The 16,466-nt window shown below is 56.2% G+C and overlaps 8 protein-coding genes across 8 annotated transcripts; 3 read left to right on the top strand and 5 right to left on the bottom strand.

Annotated features, from left to right (window-relative positions):
• Nucleotides 1-4: 4 nt before the first annotated feature.
• Nucleotides 5-375, bottom strand: IE81DRAFT_42490 (hypothetical protein). Its single transcript, XM_025517334.1, has one exon. It carries the CDS (start codon nucleotides 316-318, stop codon nucleotides 67-69), a length of 252 nt encoding a protein of 83 aa, XP_025366366.1. The 5' UTR covers nucleotides 319-375; the 3' UTR covers nucleotides 5-66.
• A 312-nt stretch (nucleotides 376-687) lies between these two features.
• On the bottom strand, nucleotides 688-4,017 carry IE81DRAFT_350389 (hypothetical protein; the record flags this gene model as incomplete). Its single annotated transcript, XM_025516530.1, has 4 exons — nucleotides 688-2,490; nucleotides 2,554-2,601; nucleotides 2,673-3,500; nucleotides 3,568-4,017. The coding sequence occupies 4 exons, from the start codon at nucleotides 4,015-4,017 to the stop codon at nucleotides 688-690; spliced, it is 3,129 nt and encodes a 1,042-aa protein (XP_025366365.1).
• Nucleotides 4,018-5,234: 1,217 nt separating this feature from the next.
• Nucleotides 5,235-6,795, top strand: IE81DRAFT_326788 (hypothetical protein). Its single transcript, XM_025514911.1, has 4 exons — nucleotides 5,235-5,714; nucleotides 5,877-5,996; nucleotides 6,081-6,281; nucleotides 6,361-6,795. The coding sequence occupies exons 1-4, from the start codon at nucleotides 5,602-5,604 to the stop codon at nucleotides 6,476-6,478; spliced, it is 552 nt and encodes a 183-aa protein (XP_025366364.1). The 5' UTR covers nucleotides 5,235-5,601; the 3' UTR covers nucleotides 6,479-6,795.
• IE81DRAFT_42256 (hypothetical protein) lies at nucleotides 6,771-8,329 on the bottom strand. The gene is made up of 2 exons (XM_025517332.1): nucleotides 7,131-8,329; nucleotides 6,771-6,965 (listed from the first exon to the last, which is right to left on the bottom strand). The coding sequence occupies exon 1, from the start codon at nucleotides 8,141-8,143 to the stop codon at nucleotides 7,256-7,258; it is 888 nt and encodes a 295-aa protein (XP_025366363.1). The 5' UTR covers nucleotides 8,144-8,329; the 3' UTR covers nucleotides 6,771-6,965; nucleotides 7,131-7,255.
• Nucleotides 8,330-8,987: 658 nt separating this feature from the next.
• Nucleotides 8,988-10,610, top strand: IE81DRAFT_42384 (thioredoxin-like protein). Its single transcript, XM_025517333.1, has 4 exons — nucleotides 8,988-9,251; nucleotides 9,350-9,408; nucleotides 9,505-9,748; nucleotides 9,886-10,610. The coding sequence occupies exons 2-4, from the start codon at nucleotides 9,357-9,359 to the stop codon at nucleotides 10,361-10,363; spliced, it is 774 nt and encodes a 257-aa protein (XP_025366362.1). The 5' UTR covers nucleotides 8,988-9,251; nucleotides 9,350-9,356; the 3' UTR covers nucleotides 10,364-10,610.
• On the bottom strand, nucleotides 10,573-12,861 carry IE81DRAFT_318325 (FMN-dependent alpha-hydroxy acid dehydrogenase). The gene is made up of 8 exons (XM_025512601.1): nucleotides 12,681-12,861; nucleotides 12,395-12,587; nucleotides 12,013-12,289; nucleotides 11,723-11,912; nucleotides 11,630-11,644; nucleotides 11,326-11,548; nucleotides 11,122-11,253; nucleotides 10,573-10,950 (listed from the first exon to the last, which is right to left on the bottom strand). Exons 1-8 carry the CDS (start codon nucleotides 12,693-12,695, stop codon nucleotides 10,754-10,756), a joined length of 1,242 nt encoding a protein of 413 aa, XP_025366361.1. The 5' UTR covers nucleotides 12,696-12,861; the 3' UTR covers nucleotides 10,573-10,753.
• Nucleotides 12,862-13,113: 252 nt separating this feature from the next.
• On the top strand, nucleotides 13,114-15,459 carry IE81DRAFT_326787 (nicotinate phosphoribosyltransferase). The gene is made up of 5 exons (XM_025514910.1): nucleotides 13,114-13,600; nucleotides 13,674-13,748; nucleotides 13,819-14,484; nucleotides 14,557-14,811; nucleotides 14,883-15,459. The coding sequence occupies exons 1-5, from the start codon at nucleotides 13,471-13,473 to the stop codon at nucleotides 15,155-15,157; spliced, it is 1,401 nt and encodes a 466-aa protein (XP_025366360.1). The 5' UTR covers nucleotides 13,114-13,470; the 3' UTR covers nucleotides 15,158-15,459.
• Nucleotides 15,270-16,342, bottom strand: IE81DRAFT_326783 (hypothetical protein). Its single transcript, XM_025514909.1, has 4 exons — nucleotides 16,293-16,342; nucleotides 15,791-16,171; nucleotides 15,558-15,644; nucleotides 15,270-15,470 (listed from the first exon to the last, which is right to left on the bottom strand). The coding sequence occupies exons 2-4, from the start codon at nucleotides 15,914-15,916 to the stop codon at nucleotides 15,384-15,386; spliced, it is 300 nt and encodes a 99-aa protein (XP_025366359.1). The 5' UTR covers nucleotides 15,917-16,171; nucleotides 16,293-16,342; the 3' UTR covers nucleotides 15,270-15,383.
• Between the last annotated feature and the right edge of the window lie 124 nt (nucleotides 16,343-16,466).

Below are 16,466 nucleotides of genomic sequence, written 5' to 3'. Positions count from 1 at the left end.
CCCCCCCCCCCCCCCCCCCCCCCAACTCTCCTTCTTGCGCTGCACGCACCCACAGGTGCGAATGACTCACCCGCACTCTCTCCTCTTTGCTCCTCCGCAGATGGGAGGCCGGAAAGCCTGCTCCAGCACTGGAGTAAATGCGCGCACAAAAGGGCATGAAAGGTCGTCACGTAACAGCGCTTTCCGTGCGTCATGTGCACTCGACTGAGAATGAGCGCTGCGTCCAGACCACTTTGTTGTCAAAACCCCCAAAAAAAAGATCATCGCAAAGGAAGATCTTGAGAAGGTTGCCGCGCTAAGCGCAAGATGACCCCACATGTCTAGTGCTGCGCTTGTTCGAGTCTTTATTCGTCGCTCCGAGCTCTTGCAAAATTTTCAAAATCTTCGATAGACCATTAATACTCTGAAGTGGGCGTGCGCCGTCTTACTAGATACAACACAAGGGAGCGGCCATGGGGGGTCCTGATGGGTTCAACTTGAGACTCGGCGAGCGAAAAGGACAAAAGCTTGAATGGGAATGTGAATCTGCGACATTTGTCGATCTTGTGAAGCTTTGCCCTTTAACTCGCAGATGCACGGAAATTTGGAGAGAAGAAAGAGTAGGGGGAAGCAAGAGATGCCGCAAGAGAACTCGCTTCTGATTACCTCGAAGTCGGATTTGAGGATGCATGAGCTAGAGCCCACAATTCAGCCGGGCTTGACCAGTCCCATGAAGCTCTGCCAAAAGGCAGGATCAAAGGCAGGGGCGGCATTGTTATCGGGGGCAGGGGCGGAATTCCAAGTTTGAGTGGGTATCGGCGCGATGGGCACTCCGCTCGCATTGTTCGGCGCGCTGTTGGTATTGCCATTGAGCGAGTTGTACGTCTGGCGCTGCTGTTGCTGTTGCTGTTGCTGTTGCTGCTGAGGTGGTTGAGACTGGGCGCCAAGCTCCGCTTGAGCGAGCGGAGTCGGCGATGCTGCAAAAAAGTTATTTCCGTACTGAGGTTGAGCATGCAAAGCGCTTGGCGCAGCGGCAGGCCTGTTCAAGAAGTTGTTACCTCCCGTAATACTGGCCGCGCCATAAGGCATCGCTGTTGAGATCAAGCGATCAAAGCCTGCCAAGCCATTACTGTTGAACTCATCGTGCACCACGCTGCCTCCCTGCTCAAATTCGGCTCGCCACCAATTCTCGAGCAGGGCTTGAGCAGTCTCGGCCTCTTCGGCGCGCGTCGATGTTCCCGGCGTTGATGGACTAGGTCCAGATTTGGCGCCGGAGGCAGAGGACGGGCTGCTGGTGCTGACCCCTGTATAAGAGCTTTGCGGTTGGCTGTCACTTCGTCCAAGACCAAGCAGCAAGCCTGCAGTAGCGTGCGCGTCGCCTTCCTCGTCCACAGCTCCACCTGTGCCCCGTCTCGCTTTGCGTGAGCGACTGCGTTCCGCTCCGTCCTCACTTCGCTCACGCTTCGACCCAGAAATGGGCTCGCCAGCACGAAGCGCATCCAGCCGCGAGATGAACAGCTCGAGAATCGCTAGCTCCCTGTCCCTCAACTCGTCGGGCGCCTCTCTGGAAGCCTTCGCACGGACCCTCTCGCAGTACTGCTCCAGGCAAGAGCGCCACACCAACGTCTCGTCGCCATGCGGCTCCATGAGACTTGCGACGCCGAGTGTCAAGCAGCTCGAGAAAGCTCGATGAGACGCACCCAGGTGCAGTTTGAATCCATCTGGAATCTTGCCCGCATAGTGGTTGGTGAGGATGTGCACAAAGTCTCGTCGCATCATGACGTCCCGCAAAGCAGTCTGGATTGCGGCTCGTCGGCTGGGCATGAATCGTGCACCTGCTTTACCGCCCGCAGAGCGCAGCAGATATGGCCTATGCAGCGCACCACGCAGGAATGCGATATCTGAGTGTAGCAGGTAGCGATGAGTGAAGAGCCACAGCGGGCAGCTGGAATCGAGATCTTGATCAGCAACAATGTTGCCTGCGTTGTCGATAGGGCTTTGGAAGTATGGCGGGAGATTGGACGTGAAGTCTTCCAGCTCACCTTCGATGGCTAGCACATCGCTGTAATGCTTCGTCGGGATGCACTGATAAACGTTGATCACTTTCCCAACGAGTTGGCCCAGTCTCTGACGATGGATAGCATAGTCGAGAATGTGTGGAGGACGATAACCAGCTCGAGCTGGAGGCAAGCCGACGATCGAGGGTGCCATTGCCCGTGGATACACATCGTCAGCCGCAGAGCCTTCGATGAGAGGAGCTTTGGCGTCGCATACAGCGTCGTCAATCATAGTCGGCCGCCCAAGATTTGCAGCCAGCGCTCTCTCAAGCCAGGCAGTGGCGCCCCAGGCCAGTCGTCGCGCTTCCGATTCTTCTGGTGAGAGACCGAGGGTGGAGCCATCCCGATGCAGACCGATAGCCCATGCTGCGGCCACGGCATTGAGCGCCGCGCTCCAGCCTTCGGCCACACGTCTGTCAATCAGACAAAAGCGCGCAGACAAATTCCACGCAATCTGAGTAGGAATACAGCAATTTTCAGCATCGACTCGGATGCGAAGCAACGCATTGGAACTCACCACGTGATTAAGGTCGTGGCTGTTTGGGAGCATAGATGCGCACAATAGCTGCGAATAGGGCGCGAAGCTCGGGTCAGTCTGAAGCTTGGCGCTTGAGTCTTGTACACAGCTGCACTCACTGCCCGTCGCCCGGCAAATTGCAACCGCCTGGCAGTAAGACGCTTGAGACGCGGGTCCTCAGGATAAGCCTCAGCTCTGGGAAAGCTGAGAGTCGCAATCGCCAGAATGCAAACTAAGACAGCGTACGTGGTAATGTTGCTGGCGGTCAGCACTGGGCCCGAGGCCCAAAGCTCATCGAACTCTCTGCGGAGCGTAGTCTGGCTAAGTGGTTGCCGGAGCCAGTTGATGTCTTCGAACCAATGGTCGAGAAGGCTTTCCGCTAGGTGTCGGGGCGGCAAGGCAGCGACCAAGCTGTAAGAGACCGACAGCATTGCTCCCATCTCCGACATCGCCTCGTCGACTGTATGCGTATCCATGGTACGAAAAGGGTCCTTGATAACTCCAACGGGCTGACCTTGAAGCTTGTCCAGCAAGGCATCGAAGCGCAAGTTGTACGCTCCACTTGCGTGGAAGGTGCCGCCCTTTGGAGAGAGTCTACCTCCCTCGTTTGCATCGTCATCCTCCTCGACTGCCGAGGAAGGTCCTGCATTGGTCGCGCCAGCCGCTGCGCCTCTCGCGGCTGGTATGCGAAGTGGAGCGGGCAAGCGGCTTTGGTGTCCTTGCGCATTTCCGTAGCCTTGCGAAGAAGGATCGCGTGGTTGCCGAGCTACACCGTAGCCACTGTGATGTTGCGCTCCCTCGAGAAGTTGCGCGAGCCTATTGAAGCCGTCCTCGACGTGATGCTCAAGCCTCGTCAGCCGCGAAGCAACGTCATCCGCCTCCTCTCCAGGTTGGAAGGTCTTGCATCGCTCCGGTACTTTACGGGCGATGCAGTGATTACAAGGCGTCTAAAGTAGACAGAGCATAGGACGGTGAGAAAACGGCTTTTGGTCATGACTGGCTTGCTCAGCTCACCTCTCGGTTGCATTTTTGCTTGCGCCTATGGCATTCGGTACAACTGAAATGCACGCGCTGGCGCTTGGCGCCTGCATTCGACTTTCCAGCACTACTGCGGCTAGGGCCCGGATTCTCGTGGTGATTCTCATCGTGGACGCCATGCTGATCTTCGCCCATCACGGATCCGCTTTCAGAGCGCAGTCCAGCACCAGAAGCTTTGGCTTGGGCCGCATTCACGTCACCCGAAGAGCTCGGCAAGGTCTCGCCCTCGCTGCTGCCTGTAGCGTTTGCAGCCGCAGCCATTGCAGCTACGTCCTCTGAACTGTATTGCTGCTGCTGCCGATACACCTGGTTGTCCTGTGCCGCAGCGACATCCCCCTCGGCTTGTAGCTCGTAGAGATAAGCTCCGTGGGATGGCGGATCGCCTCCTCCCTCGGCGTCCCCAGTTGATCGACCATTGGCCGACATGCCTGAGCCTTTGATGATTCACTTTGGATAATCCGTCAGTGCTCGGGCGTGCGCAAGATCGGAATGGGCGGTGAAGAAAGGAGAATGAGGGGGCAGTGGACGCGAAGCGAGAGATGGCGAGTCACCTCGAGATCGAGTTCGCCTCATCTCCAGACCAGCAGCAAAGCGTGCAGCCCAATGAGCTCGCGCATGAAAGGTCCATTAAAAATCCGACTCTGGCAACGTGCGGCCGACAAGTCCGAAAGCAGCGAGAAGTCACGTGTTAGATGATGGCCCGTCGCCCTGAAAGGCACGAGAGCAGTGCGGCGAAATTCTGCAATGCTGCTGATGAGAAGCGCACAGGCCGTGCATGACCGCACACCGGAAAGCCAACCAAATCAGAATTCTGACTACCTGTATAGAGTCTGATGAGTGTGCCCAGAAACGACGGGCGTAGGGGTTCTTCTGCTCCGCTCACAGCACTCACGACTGCAGACGATTAGGTTGAGAAGGGCTGTGGCTGCTGCCTGCCTTCCTCGGGACGGGCTGTGCCGCGTGGATCGTTTTGGCGCATGACCTGAAGGCAGAGCCTCGTCAAATTACTGCTCAATCGTGCCTCACCAGCTATAAACGTTACAACGCTACAACGCTCGTGCTCACCACTGTTTCCATTTTTACACGCAGCTGTACATAGCGGCAATTGAAGAGGGGCAGCTGCCAAGGGGAGCGTCGCACATGACGCATCGAGGGACGACAGACCCATCAGCGTGTCGTGAACTCGTGGGTGACGAGAAATTTCATCCTTGCAGCGTGACCGCGCGCGATTCACGACTCCTGCTCGTTTACTACGATCGCAAATCACGAACGAATCCCTGCGCATGTGTGTGCCGTTCAGCACAGCACCAAGCGCTCACAGGCGAGCTGCTTTGCCCGTCGCATATTTGAGTGCGCACATTCACAGCGGATGCTGTGCGCTGCTGCATGGCTGGATGCTCGCCGTGCCGTGCTCCGTATTTTTTCTTTGGCCTGCTGGACGGTGCGGTGCGAAAGGGGCTGACGTGCAGCTTGGCTGACTGAGAGGGCATGCACCCAGCATATGCGTCTTGCTCATCTCGCGTGAGCACGGGCGCACAAACCCCGTGCGTCTCCTATAGCTAAAATTTGCCTCTGGGCCTCTCGCGTGCAAGGTGCTAGCGCGACGCAGCACCAGCAGCAGCCCGCATGATGGACCAAACTCTGACTGATGTTTGGAGTCAGAAGTGTGTGTTGCAATCCTGCGAGTGTTGACTTGTCGAGCTGACACGACACGGGGCGCCAGAGCAGGATGACACGAGAATTCTGCTGGATCCTGCCTGCCCCTCGCCCAACGAGCGTGCCGCCCTGACAGGCAGGCAAGTCGCGGGCGGGCATTCAGATTGTGATTTATGATCTACACCCTGAACCGGGCTTGACATCAAACTTGGTCCATTAGATCCCGGGGCGCTCTGAACCATTCCACCACCACCAACACCACCTAGTTCTGCATCCTCACGAAAACGAACCTTCGCCTTTGAGCGCACAGTCATTCTCTGACCCCAACAGCAACAGCCACGCTTCTTTGTAACGATGCAGTTCCGCACTCTTGCACCCGTCGTCCTCTTCGCCGCCATGGTGGCTGCCCAACCCCGCGTTGAGGTCCCTTCGACCATCACCGTGTGCCAACCCGCTGCCATCTCTTGGTGAGCATCGCTATGAGTTTGATTGCGGATGGGCAAGGGTGCTCCGCGCGCACGATGGGTCGTCATCGGGCGAGGGGCCGCCATCGACAAGCATATCCGGAGCGAAACGCATGTGACAATCACGCTGACTTGTCGTTCGCCTCGTCCTTCTGCCGTTCACAGGTCCGGCGCTTCGGGGAACGTCTTCCTCAGCGCCGTCATTGGCACCGACACATCCGTCACGAGCAGCGCTCAGCGTATGTCTTTCCCTCAGCAATCCGGCCCTTCCGGCAGCTACCCCTGGTGAGTTGTCCTCCATCTCCCTCGTCCTCAACGGGGTAGCATGGCATGCTTACGCCCGCTGTTGCAACACCTTGTGTCTTTCAGGACTGTCAACGTTCAGCCCGGCACTACCCTCACCTTCATCGTCAACGACTCTACGGGTGTTCAAAACTTCAGCTCTCAAATCCAGGTCGTTGGTCAAAACACTTGCAATGCCGGTGCTGACTTCTCTGGTGCCGCCGCCACTGGCTCGAGCTCTGGCTCCGGCTCCACCTCGTCCACCCGCAGCGGTTCTTCTGGTGCAGCGTGCGTCTAGTGTGGCGATTACTCGCAACCCTCGCAGGAACTTGCTGACATCGTTTGTTCCTCTTATCAAAAACACCAGTTCTCCTACTGGTAGCGGCAGCGGCACCAGCGGCAACGGTGCCAGCCGCTCCAACGTTGGCGCTCTTGCTCTCAGCGCTGGTGCTGCTCTCGTCGGCGGTGCCCTCGTGTTCGCCTAAGAAGGGACGTTGTTCCACCCTTGTCCCTGCTTATCACGGTGACGATGCGCAAACTCAAAACCGCCCATGCACGCGCTCTCTAGCTCTCAAGCCTGTTCCACTCCACTCGGCATGGCAGATGGGATTTGCCCGACTGTACACGCTCGCATCTTCAGCATGTCTTTCAGCATTACACGCTCGACCTTTCTCCAAACCCCTTCCGCACTACAACAGCTATATGCGCATTACGTCTTGGAGGCTAGTCGTTCACTGACGACTTTCTCTGCAATCCGACATCTTTCACTGCCCCTTGAATTGGCAGGGCAGCGATCAGCATGCCTGATTGTGTGTTCGCGTCTGAGGCGTCGTTGCGGACTTGAGCTCATCCAAAGCATGAAGGACACCTCTCTGGTGCAGGTACAGCTTGGCTATCACTTTGAGGGGTGTCGACATGTCTGATGGCATTATGACACCGCCTTAGACGAGCCTTGAGAGGTTCCTCGGCCTCCTGGTGATCAAAGAGAGCGTCATGTTGACGACACCCGCACTGACTGGTGAGCTACCTCTCACCGCAGCGCCGCTCTCATCCATCCATTCATCCATCCACCGACGCTCACAGTCTCATTCTCGAAAGCGAGTCTCGAGGCAAGCGTCGTGAGGTGAGATCACTCACACGGATTCACTGTGGCTCGCATGGCTTTTCGTGCCCACGGAACCAAGACTTCATCGACGCGTGGCTGCCAGGCTTGACATTTCGAGCAGACCGGACGGTGTGCGTCTAATTTCTACCATCGAGCGTCACGGTAAGGTTCTCCAAGCCAAGACATGAACCCTCGGCATTGGACTGGAGACGGAGGAATTGGGTGCAAGTGAAGATGCTTCACAGGGCAAGCAGTCGCGGGCTTGGTAAATTTGCGACAGCTTATGGCTCGATCGATCGGCGTTTAGGAAAGACGGAGCGATGCTGGGCGCACTTGCTCCAGCGAGGCCCTGCATGCATGAATCACGAAGCTTGACGACGACGTATACCCACGGCGCGGCAACGGCATCCATCCACGAATCCAGGCACAAACACATATCAAGAGGGAAGTGGACATCAAGGCATTCGTGCATTTCATGGTTGAAGCAGATCGAACCAGCACCTCCCCGAAGATGGGCACAGACAGACGGCTTTGAGTGGATACATATATGGGATCCATCATGGACGCTCAAGCAGGCGACGTGAGGCTGACGCCCATCGCTGACTGTGGTGCAAAAGGTAAGGTGAGAAGCATCAGCACGGAAATGCCACTCCGGTGATGCGTGGTGTGGTGCCGTGCCGTGCGGATGTCGGCGCTTGAAGAGCCGCAGCTGCATGGGTGCAATGGCATTCACGATTGAACTTCGGCAGGGTTGCAGTCTGATGAGGCTGTGGAGATCGGTTGGTCGGCGGCACGCGGTGCCTACAAGACATGCAGACAGAGATGGCCAGGCCAATAGCGCCAATGGTGCAAAGGCCGAGCAAACTTGTGAATTTGAATGTCGTGCGAGCTTGGTACAGCAATAAGTCACGAGTTGTAGTGGTGAGTTTGAGTATTCGTGATCGTGATCGTAAGTATCCGTACACGGCAAGCACAGCACTCGCGCGTGAGTAGAAGGCTGCTGCTGGGACGGCAATTGAACGCTCCTCATCGCGCTCGCGTGCATGCATCAGAAGCCCGGCCGGAAGTAAGCACATACACGATAACTCCGGACTGCAGCAGTGGCCATCAATTGAGCTTTTCCGCGGCTTTGGTACTGCACATGATGCTGTCCAGCAGCGGCGCAGCCTAGGATGTATATGCGATGACGATGGTCCGCGGTGCAGTACTGCGTAAGGGCCGTATACGGTATACATGCTGCTGCTGCCTGCTGCCCGTGTTCATGCGGTTTGAACCCGCACCGGCTACATGAGCGCTTCCGTGCCGCGCAGTGTTGAATTTCGGTCCCAGGCCGTATCTTGGCTGTGTTCGGAAGTGGGAGTTGCTGCTAACCTCTTTGCTCCGAGCGAGAGCAAGTATAGTGCTGCTGCTGTGATGGATGGTCGTGAGCTGGCCAAGCAAGTTCGGCTACGACGGCACGACGACTTGGCACCCACAAACGCAGCTTATGGATGCACACATCAGCACGTATTACGCGCGGACGATCGGTCGTGCGCGCGCAAAGCTGGATGTATGCTGCCGCCGCCGTCCTTGCGCCGGCCGTCTGTCGAGCTTAAGTGCGAGATCCACCTCGGTGTGACTTTCGCAGCCTCACGAGCTCCTACAGGTTGAACGCATGCATGCCCGCAATGATCAATCGACCGTAGGCTACACCGGATGCTCGTTTCATCTCAAAAGATCGGACATCTCATCCGAGTTCAGCAGAAACGCGTTGCACTCCCCATCGACTGACCGAAGGCAGTCCATTCACCTTCCCACTCACATCCTGCGCCATCCCAGAGACGTGCTGATCAATCTGGTGCTGTGAACGCAACGGCCGACGAACAAGCCTGCGTTTGGAGTCTCCGCGTCACGCATATATACCGCAATCTCAAACGTCTACGGTGTGCTGATCTGCCATCTTGCTCTTGAAGAATCCAAACTCGCCACATCTACTTTTGATCGCCATTCACCTACAAGTTAGCGACATTGGTCAACATTTCTTCTTTGCTCGACACTTGGCAAATAGTGGGACAATCTACCGCGGGCAACGTAGCTACGCACGCTTTCCCTTGGCCGCCACCTGTTGCCGTCCATCTGAAAGCAGGCCACAACGTCCAGTCAAGCTTGCAAATCCACGCCACTTGGAGCGGAGCTTATACCAGACTTCATTGGAGCACACATCCCATTGTTCTCGCCAGCAGCGCAGCACACTGCCCGTAGGCGCACCCGCCCACGTCATGCCGGTTGCTACTCTTATACCGTTGCGCATCGCGGTCACATCAGACAACAGTGAGTGAGATGCTCCTTGACGTGCCTGTACACCACCCTTGGGCGGCCTTTTGAGCTCATCAAGGTCTTGACTGCCTCTACACTGCGCGCATCCAGTCTGTCCATTTTGCTTCATTGGCCTCCGCAAGCTCCAGAAAGCTCTGGCTACTTCGCCTTACACTAGCGGTCCAGAGGCAGTCTTTGAGCCATCTATCCATTTCCTGCCTTATCAATTGGACCCAACTTTGCCTTCGGATCATGCGCTCGACAAGAGGGAGAGATACTTTAACAAGTTCGGTCCTAGGTTTGCTCAGATGGAGCAGATGATGCAGCAGAGGGGAAGGGAGGAAGGCATCGACTTGTGAGTCCAGGGCGCAACGTGCAGCGACGCCGAGAGCGTCCCTCGATGGACATGCGGCTGGTGCACAAAGACGCCAGTCGTGCACACATTGCCAGTGTGGCGTGTCCCCGCTGACCTACTCGATGCTTCATCATCAGCGACTACAACGGTCCTCTTCGCTCCACTTTCGACTCTCATCGTCTCATGGCGTACGCCTACGACAAGGGTGGCTGGGAGCAGCAGTACAAGTTCATCGAGGTGCTCTTCACGCACTACTTTGAAAAGCAAGGAGATCCCGGCTGCCGAGTGCAGCTGTCCGACTTGGCGGTCAAGTCCGAACTCTTTGCGTCCGAAACGTCTGCAAAGGAGTGGCTGGCTTCCTCAGCCTTGGCCGACGAGGTCAAGCTGGGTTTCGAAAGGGCTCGATCCAAAGGTATTACTGGTGTGCCCCACTTCGAATTGGCGGCGGGTGAACAGGATCATCTTAAGGCGACCGCTGAAGTTCCAGGCGCTCAGGAAGCTCAATGCTTCAGGGCAGTCATTGAGAGGATGGCAGAGAAAGCTGGAGCTGTCTCAAAGTGCCCTGGCGATGGTTGCAGGACCGTTTCTGGCGCAGAGGCAAGGCGCTGCCTCTAAATCTTACGCCGGCCAGCGCTTGCCCTGCTCTTTACGAACGACGCGTGATTCACTTTGGCCTTCCTTCTGCTCTCTTCAAGATACCACCTTTGATCGATCCTGTAACGCTCATTTTCGTGATTGGGTGAAGCGGCGCAATCGAGCAGATTTCGCTCCTCCTCTCTGGCACACGCTTTATCCAATGTAATACATACCTGTTCAAATCACCTATCGTTTCACATTCCCACAAAGCACTCGCACCTTTGGCATGCCTACCGCACTACAAGTTTGGACAAGCGCATAAGTGAACATGAGCAGCTCCTTCGTTGGGCGGGGAGCGCCAGCAGCAAGTACAGCAGATGGCAGCATGGAAGAGGCGACGGCGCGCGAGAAGGGCGACTCGCTCAGACGCTACAAGCGCGACTCCTCGCCTGCCTTGATGACCGACTGCTCCGTAATGTCGTCGACGGAGCGATGACCGGCAAGAGCAGCTGTAAGTTCAAAGTCTGCCAAGATGGATTTGAGTACGCTAGACACGCCGTCTTGTCCATCGACTGCGAGACCCCAAGCGTACGGCCGACCGATTCCTACCGCATGGGCGCCGAGCGCTTGCAGACGCAAAGGCAGAAAATTCGGACGTGAGAAACGGGAGGAGAGTGGCGGTGCAGGTGGTCGGTGTTTGAACCAGAGATCCATCACAGCTGGGGTCAGCAGTCCGCACCGTGATTTGATTTCATGCGACGCGCGTCGATGCTTGCCGATCTGGACTGGCGACTCACCTAGTGCTTTGATCACGTCGGAGCCGTTGCGGACCCCAGAATCGAAGATGACCGTCTTTGCGTGTCTGCGGAGATACTGCGCGATCGGTTTTAACGCTTGCAACGATCCGATGGCTCCGTCCACTTGTCTACCTGAAGGGCGCACGAGCCGTGGGACAGACGATCAGTCTCTTGAGCAGTCTTTCCTGGGGTTGCTCAGCTTACCTCCGTGATTGGATACCCAGACGCCATCCATGCCCGCTTCGACGGCACGCTCTGCATCTCCAACGGTCTGGATGCCTTTCAAGACGATCGGATCGTCACCCCAGATTTCGCGAAGCAAGGCCAAGTCCGACCAGCTGCGGCTGATGCCGGGCGTCAGGAGACCAATGGCTGCAATCGATGCCTGCGTCACATCATCTTCTGTCCGATCTTTGCGCAAAGGCGACTTTACCGGGAATCCGCAGCGTGGGCATTTAGCCAGTCGCATGAGGACTCTAGTTCGGTACCCAAGAAATAATCAACGCACCTTGCCCTCGCAGAACTTGGAGACGCAGCGAGACAAGCGTAGGCGGTGAGCGGTACGTCAGACAGCCGCTCAAGGCTCACATATCCGACTGACCTTCTCAACAAAGACTGGATCCGAGAAGCAATTGGCCACACCTTCGCCTTTCAAGAATGGATTGTAGGCCTCGTCGAGATCTCTCGGCCTCCATCCCAAAGACCAAGTGTCAAGCGTGACCACTAGGACCTTGTATCCCGCCTTTTTGGCGCGTGTCAGCAGACTCTTCGTGACGTCGTCGTCATTGGGCCTGGCACGCAGTCGTTGCATGGCAGCAAAGTCATCGCATCGTCAGGACTCAGAGGTCTGTATAGTCACGCTGCGACCATCTCACCACGTCGCAGGCTCACCAGTACAGCTGAAACCATGCTTCTTGCCCTTCCTCACTCTCCTCGCCATAATCTGCCCCTTCGCTGACCTTTTCGATGGGGGTGCTGGTAGCGCTGCTCAGTGTAAAAGGGACGCCAAGCTCCTTGGACGCCGAAGCGGTGGCTACGTCGCTATCGGTATGCAGCTGCCCCTGCACCCCGATGGGTGAGATGACGAGGGGTGTTGGGAACTTCTTACCAAAGAGAGTGACTTGAGACGAGAATTCGTTGATATCGACGCCAGCAAGCATGCGTGGCACTGGAACGAACGCAGGTGGTCGTGCACGTCAAGGGGGAGAATGTTGGGACGTGAGCGAGGGGCTTGGTAGAGAGCCATCGACGTAAAGGTACAACGACGACGCACCGATCTGATACGAATCCAGCGCTCGCCTATTGGACTTTTCCGTCTTTTCATATCCGGCGCTCCCGGCCACATAAGCATAAGCTCGCGGGTCCAACTTTTCCTTGGCCTGCTCCCTCAGCTTTTCGTAATCCGTCGTCAGTGGCTTGGTCCCAGACATGAGACCTCCGACGTAAATCTCCCTCATCCATGATGACTGAGGTGACGCAGTGAGAGGAGAAGAGGAAGGAGGAGGTGACTCTCGTCAATGTCTGGCATGAAGCGCCTGCCCGCATCGCTCGACGCTCACCTTTGGGTTGGACATTGTGCGGGGGAGTGTGAGCTCAGCGCTTTGCGGTGTCGGTCTGTGTTGGGCGAACAGAGGTATGACGAGCGAGGAAAAAAGGCGCTCGGACGAGTTAGAATTCCATTTTGCTCCGTCCGGAAGGGTCTGTGTGATGGTGGCATCAGCCAAAGCCGCTTCCGCTGTCCTCTTCGATCATCTTGGTTAATTGCTGTGCTGCGTGCGGGGTACATGATGCAGTCTTTAATGAGGTCACGTGTCCCAAGCTCTGCACACACTAACCGGGGGTGTGTTGCTGCTGCGCAGAAGAAAGATGCGCGCCCGAATTTTGAGTTCACGTGATGCTGCCCAGACCCGCGCAGCACAGCCTCGCGGGAAGTCGGACGAGTCACAAGGCACTTGCGCCTCATCCACTTGATTTTCGATCTTGAGACCCAATCTTCACACCAACGTTTAGAAGCTCCTTCTTTCCAGGTGTAGCCTGAAGAGTGCAGCGACCGACTGTGCTTTCAGTATCACGAATCCGTCACTGATCGCTTTCAAGCCTGCTCCCTCACTCGTAGATTGCTCGTAGCAGCAGAGGGTGGAAAGGCGTTGAAGCCTGATAAGGAACAAGCACACATTCAGACAACGATTTCAACGTCATAGCAGCGAAACTAGGCAGGCGTGCTGAAGCGCCGAGGAAACAAGTTGAAGAACAGAGCAAGGCAGTAGTATCTGCGCAAAAGACAAATTGCAGCAATCCAGACCAACTCGTTGGAGCTTGAACACTTGTCTGGCCCCACCCGTGCCAGCCATGTCCGAACAAAGTCCCTCGGATGGCACCCATCCATGGAGGCCCGTCTGCTCCATCCTGGATACGGACTTGTACAAGCTGACCATGCAGCAGGCCGTGGCTCACCACTATCCGAGCAAGAGAGTGGCTTGTGAGTGCGTTGTATGCGCTCTCTTGCCAGCTATCAGTATTGCGACTGATGCCCTCTTTTCCCTCCCTTCCAGATCGATTCACCAATCGATCCGCCGCAATGAAATTTACCCGCAAAAGCGTGGCCGTTATTCAGCGCTGCATCGACGGTGAGTTGAAGCTGCGTGCGCGGCAAGACTTTGAGCACGCGTGCTTCGCTAAAGAGCTCCCGCATCGCAGATCTTGCTGGCCTGTCGCTGGATACTGAAGAGGAGGAATGGCTGAAAAGGCGATGCCCCTACCTCAAGCCAGATTACATCGAGTCGCTCGCTGCTTTCCGCTTCAAGCCCAAAGACCAAGTGACGCTAACATTCGTTCCCGAACCATCTGGAGATGCAAAGCAAGAAGAGCAGGCGGAAGAGCTGGGCCAGATCGAGATGGACATTCGTGGGCTTTGGAAAGACGTCATTCTCTACGAAGTTCCGCTCATGGCCATCGTCAGCGAAGTCTACTTCTCCACCGTGGACAAAATGTGGAGCATGCGCGGTCAAAGATTCCTTGCCAAGTCCAAAGCTGAACAGCTAGTCTCGGCAGGCATTCGATACTCCGAATTCGGCACGCGAAGAAGAAGGTCTTATCTGGCTCACAAGGTTGCGCTGCAAGGCCTGATGGAGGGCTCACGGGCAGGTCCGGGCGCTCTGCTCGGCACCTCCAACGTGCATTTTGCTCAGCTGTACGACCTTAATCCGATCGGAACGGTCGCTCATGAATGGATGATGGCCGTCGCTGCTCTGCACGGCTATGAGCATGCCAATCTTCGAGCCATGCAGCTCTGGGATGAGGTGTACAGTGCACCGCATTTTACTCCTGCTAATCCTTCCCAAGACCTCACGATAGCGCTCACGGGTGGGTGGTCTCGCTCTTCCGCTCCACCATGCTCGTCTGACCCTCTGCAGCCACTTGCGACCCTGTTTACAGACACCTTTAGCACTCGAGTCTTTTTCAGCGACTTACTTTCCAACGAAAAAGGACAAGAAATCGCCCGTCGTTGGAGAGGTTTACGACAGGACTCTGGAGATCCTGCGCAATTCGTCAAGCGTACGAAGGAGGTGTATGATCAACTCGGAGTGGACAGCACCAAAAAGGTCGTCATCTTTTCGGACGGACTTGATGTGGCGCGCTGCTTGGAGTTGGCCAAGACGGCCCAAGACCACGGCGTAGGGTGCGGCTTTGGTGAGTGTCCGCGAGAACGGGGAAGAGATGCTGTGAGTCACCTTGCTCACTCCCACTCGAAACCCATTTAGGCATCGGAACAAGCATAACGAACGACTTTGCGTGTTTGGAAGATCAAGAAGACCCGGAAGCGGATGATTATGACGCAGCCCCCGCCTCCTCTGAGCACTCTCTTGCGCGATCAAAAGCTCTCAACATGGTCATCAAGCTGCGTGAAATCGAAGGCAAACCTTGCGTCAAGATTTCGGACGACCTCACCAAGAACACCGGAGATCCTGCAGAGGTTGCAGCGGTCAAGAGGAGATTCCACTTGGATGTGGTCCAGGACGCTATCGAAGACGCATAGACGGGAGAATCTGCGGGTTGTGCGCACTACCTGCTTCACTTCTTTCACCTAGCCTTTCAGGCATCACGCCCCTTGAAAGCTCATGCGCGCTGAACCTCTCAGCCAAACAGTCAGAATGCAGCGGGATGCGATTGGTGGAACGTCCTGCGATTACAAGTGATGCGCGGCCATCGCGGCACAAAATCGTCGGTGTGGCGATGGGTCCGGGTCTGCACAATCGAAAGCATCATGAACTGGTCTTGAGGTTACGGTGAGGTTGAGGGTCGACCTCCACAACCCTCTCCAGCAGCTTGTCAACGACACCCGAGCGATTCTTCAGACAGCGTGATAGAGCAGGAGCGCACATCAGTTGTGATGAGCCAAGGGAAACGGGGAGAAACACGCCCGCATGCGAGCTCACCTTCTTGAAAGCCTCCTCGAGCTGCTTCAGCTGGTCTGCGGTGGCTGCGTCTACCTTGGCTTGGTTCGAGCCGGAAGAGCCTTCGTGCTACAGAGGGTAGGGCAGGACGAGAGTGTAGGCATTAAGAGGTGTCAGCATTGGAATGTCGCCCTGCCAGCCAGTAGAACGACCTAGAGCAACCTGGGCTGCTGATAGCCTTTCGAATCGGCCGAGTTGCTCGCTTCATTGCTCACCTCCTTCTGAGTCTTTTTAAATTCTGCTTCCTTGGTAGCTTTGAGCTCCTCAATCTCCTTGGCAGCCTCACTACGAGCATCCTTGATTTTTTGTGTGCGATCTGAAGGGATGATGCCGAGTCCCATTTCAGCAGAGCGATGATGTGCCGCAAATAAGATCAGAGCTCCGATGGCAGAACCACATCCTGTCGATTGAGGACAGCTACACAACGCCGCTCCTCTTGACGCATCCCTGACTAGTATATGCGCATACCATTGGTGCTCTCTCCATCAAGTGGGGCTGCCCACCAGCTACTCACAAGTCCGCGCCTTTGCAACGATCTTGGCAGCCTCCTTTTCCGCCTCCAAAAGCGTCTGAATGCCTTGAGACTGCTGAGCGGACTGATGTGGAAGAACAAAAGGTGATGCAAAGGTGAATCAGCAGACTATGCGACATCGAAGCCGTGGTATGATGGCAATTTTGGCCCGAAGACATGGTCCGACTGGGCACCAGGATACTCACCATCTTGTGCAAGGTCAAAGTCGATGCGGGCGACGTTATCAATGCAAAGTGAAAAGAGGTGTGCTTCCACTCGACAGCGGGCGCAGCGCGTCAGGAAGGCGCGTAGTTGGTGAATCTGTGGTCACGTTGGAGGTGCTCAGGAGCAGATGATGGTTCAAGATTGCATCGCGAGGA

The sequence above is a fragment of the Ceraceosorus guamensis genome, assembly GCF_003144195.1.
Source record: "Ceraceosorus guamensis strain MCA 4658 unplaced genomic scaffold IE81scaffold_136, whole genome shotgun sequence".
Classification (NCBI taxonomy): Eukaryota; Fungi; Basidiomycota; class Exobasidiomycetes; order Ceraceosorales; family Ceraceosoraceae; genus Ceraceosorus; species Ceraceosorus guamensis.
The sequence above is the reverse complement of the archived record's forward strand: the minus strand, read 5'-3'. Positions and strand labels throughout refer to the sequence as shown.

Coding starts and splice junctions, on each gene's coding strand:
- IE81DRAFT_326783 (XM_025514909.1), bottom strand. CDS start 15,916: ATGGGACTCGGCATCATCCCTTCAGATCGCACACAAAAAATCAAGGAT. Junction 15,645..15,790: donor TTAAAAAGACTCAGAAGGAG/GTGAGCAATGAA, acceptor TACCCTCTGTAG/CACGAAGGCTCTTCCGGCTC. Junction 15,471..15,557: donor TCGAGGAGGCTTTCAAGAAG/GTGAGCTCGCAT, acceptor CGCTGTCTGAAG/AATCGCTCGGGTGTCGTTGA.
- IE81DRAFT_318325 (XM_025512601.1), bottom strand. Junction 12,290..12,394: donor GCTGGATTCGTATCAGATCG/GTGCGTCGTCGT, acceptor CGTTCGTTCCAG/TGCCACGCATGCTTGCTGGC. Junction 10,951..11,121: donor CGACGTGATCAAAGCACTAG/GTGAGTCGCCAG, acceptor TGCGTCTGCAAG/CGCTCGGCGCCCATGCGGTA.
- IE81DRAFT_42256 (XM_025517332.1), bottom strand. CDS start 8,143: ATGCACGCGAGCGCGATGAGGAGCGTTCAATTGCCGTCCCAGCAGCAG.
- IE81DRAFT_42490 (XM_025517334.1), bottom strand. CDS start 318: ATGTGGGGTCATCTTGCGCTTAGCGCGGCAACCTTCTCAAGATCTTCC.
- IE81DRAFT_42384 (XM_025517333.1), top strand. CDS start 9,357: ATGCCGGTTGCTACTCTTATACCGTTGCGCATCGCGGTCACATCAGAC. Junction 9,409..9,504: donor CGCGGTCACATCAGACAACA/GTGAGTGAGATG, acceptor GCGCGCATCCAG/TCTGTCCATTTTGCTTCATT. Junction 9,749..9,885: donor AGGGAGGAAGGCATCGACTT/GTGAGTCCAGGG, acceptor CTTCATCATCAG/CGACTACAACGGTCCTCTTC.
- IE81DRAFT_326787 (XM_025514910.1), top strand. CDS start 13,471: ATGTCCGAACAAAGTCCCTCGGATGGCACCCATCCATGGAGGCCCGTC. Junction 13,749..13,818: donor TATTCAGCGCTGCATCGACG/GTGAGTTGAAGC, acceptor CCCGCATCGCAG/ATCTTGCTGGCCTGTCGCTG. Junction 14,485..14,556: donor CCTCACGATAGCGCTCACGG/GTGGGTGGTCTC, acceptor CCCTGTTTACAG/ACACCTTTAGCACTCGAGTC.
- IE81DRAFT_326788 (XM_025514911.1), top strand. CDS start 5,602: ATGCAGTTCCGCACTCTTGCACCCGTCGTCCTCTTCGCCGCCATGGTG. Junction 5,715..5,876: donor CAACCCGCTGCCATCTCTTG/GTGAGCATCGCT, acceptor TGCCGTTCACAG/GTCCGGCGCTTCGGGGAACG. Junction 6,282..6,360: donor AGCGGTTCTTCTGGTGCAGC/GTGCGTCTAGTG, acceptor CAAAAACACCAG/TTCTCCTACTGGTAGCGGCA.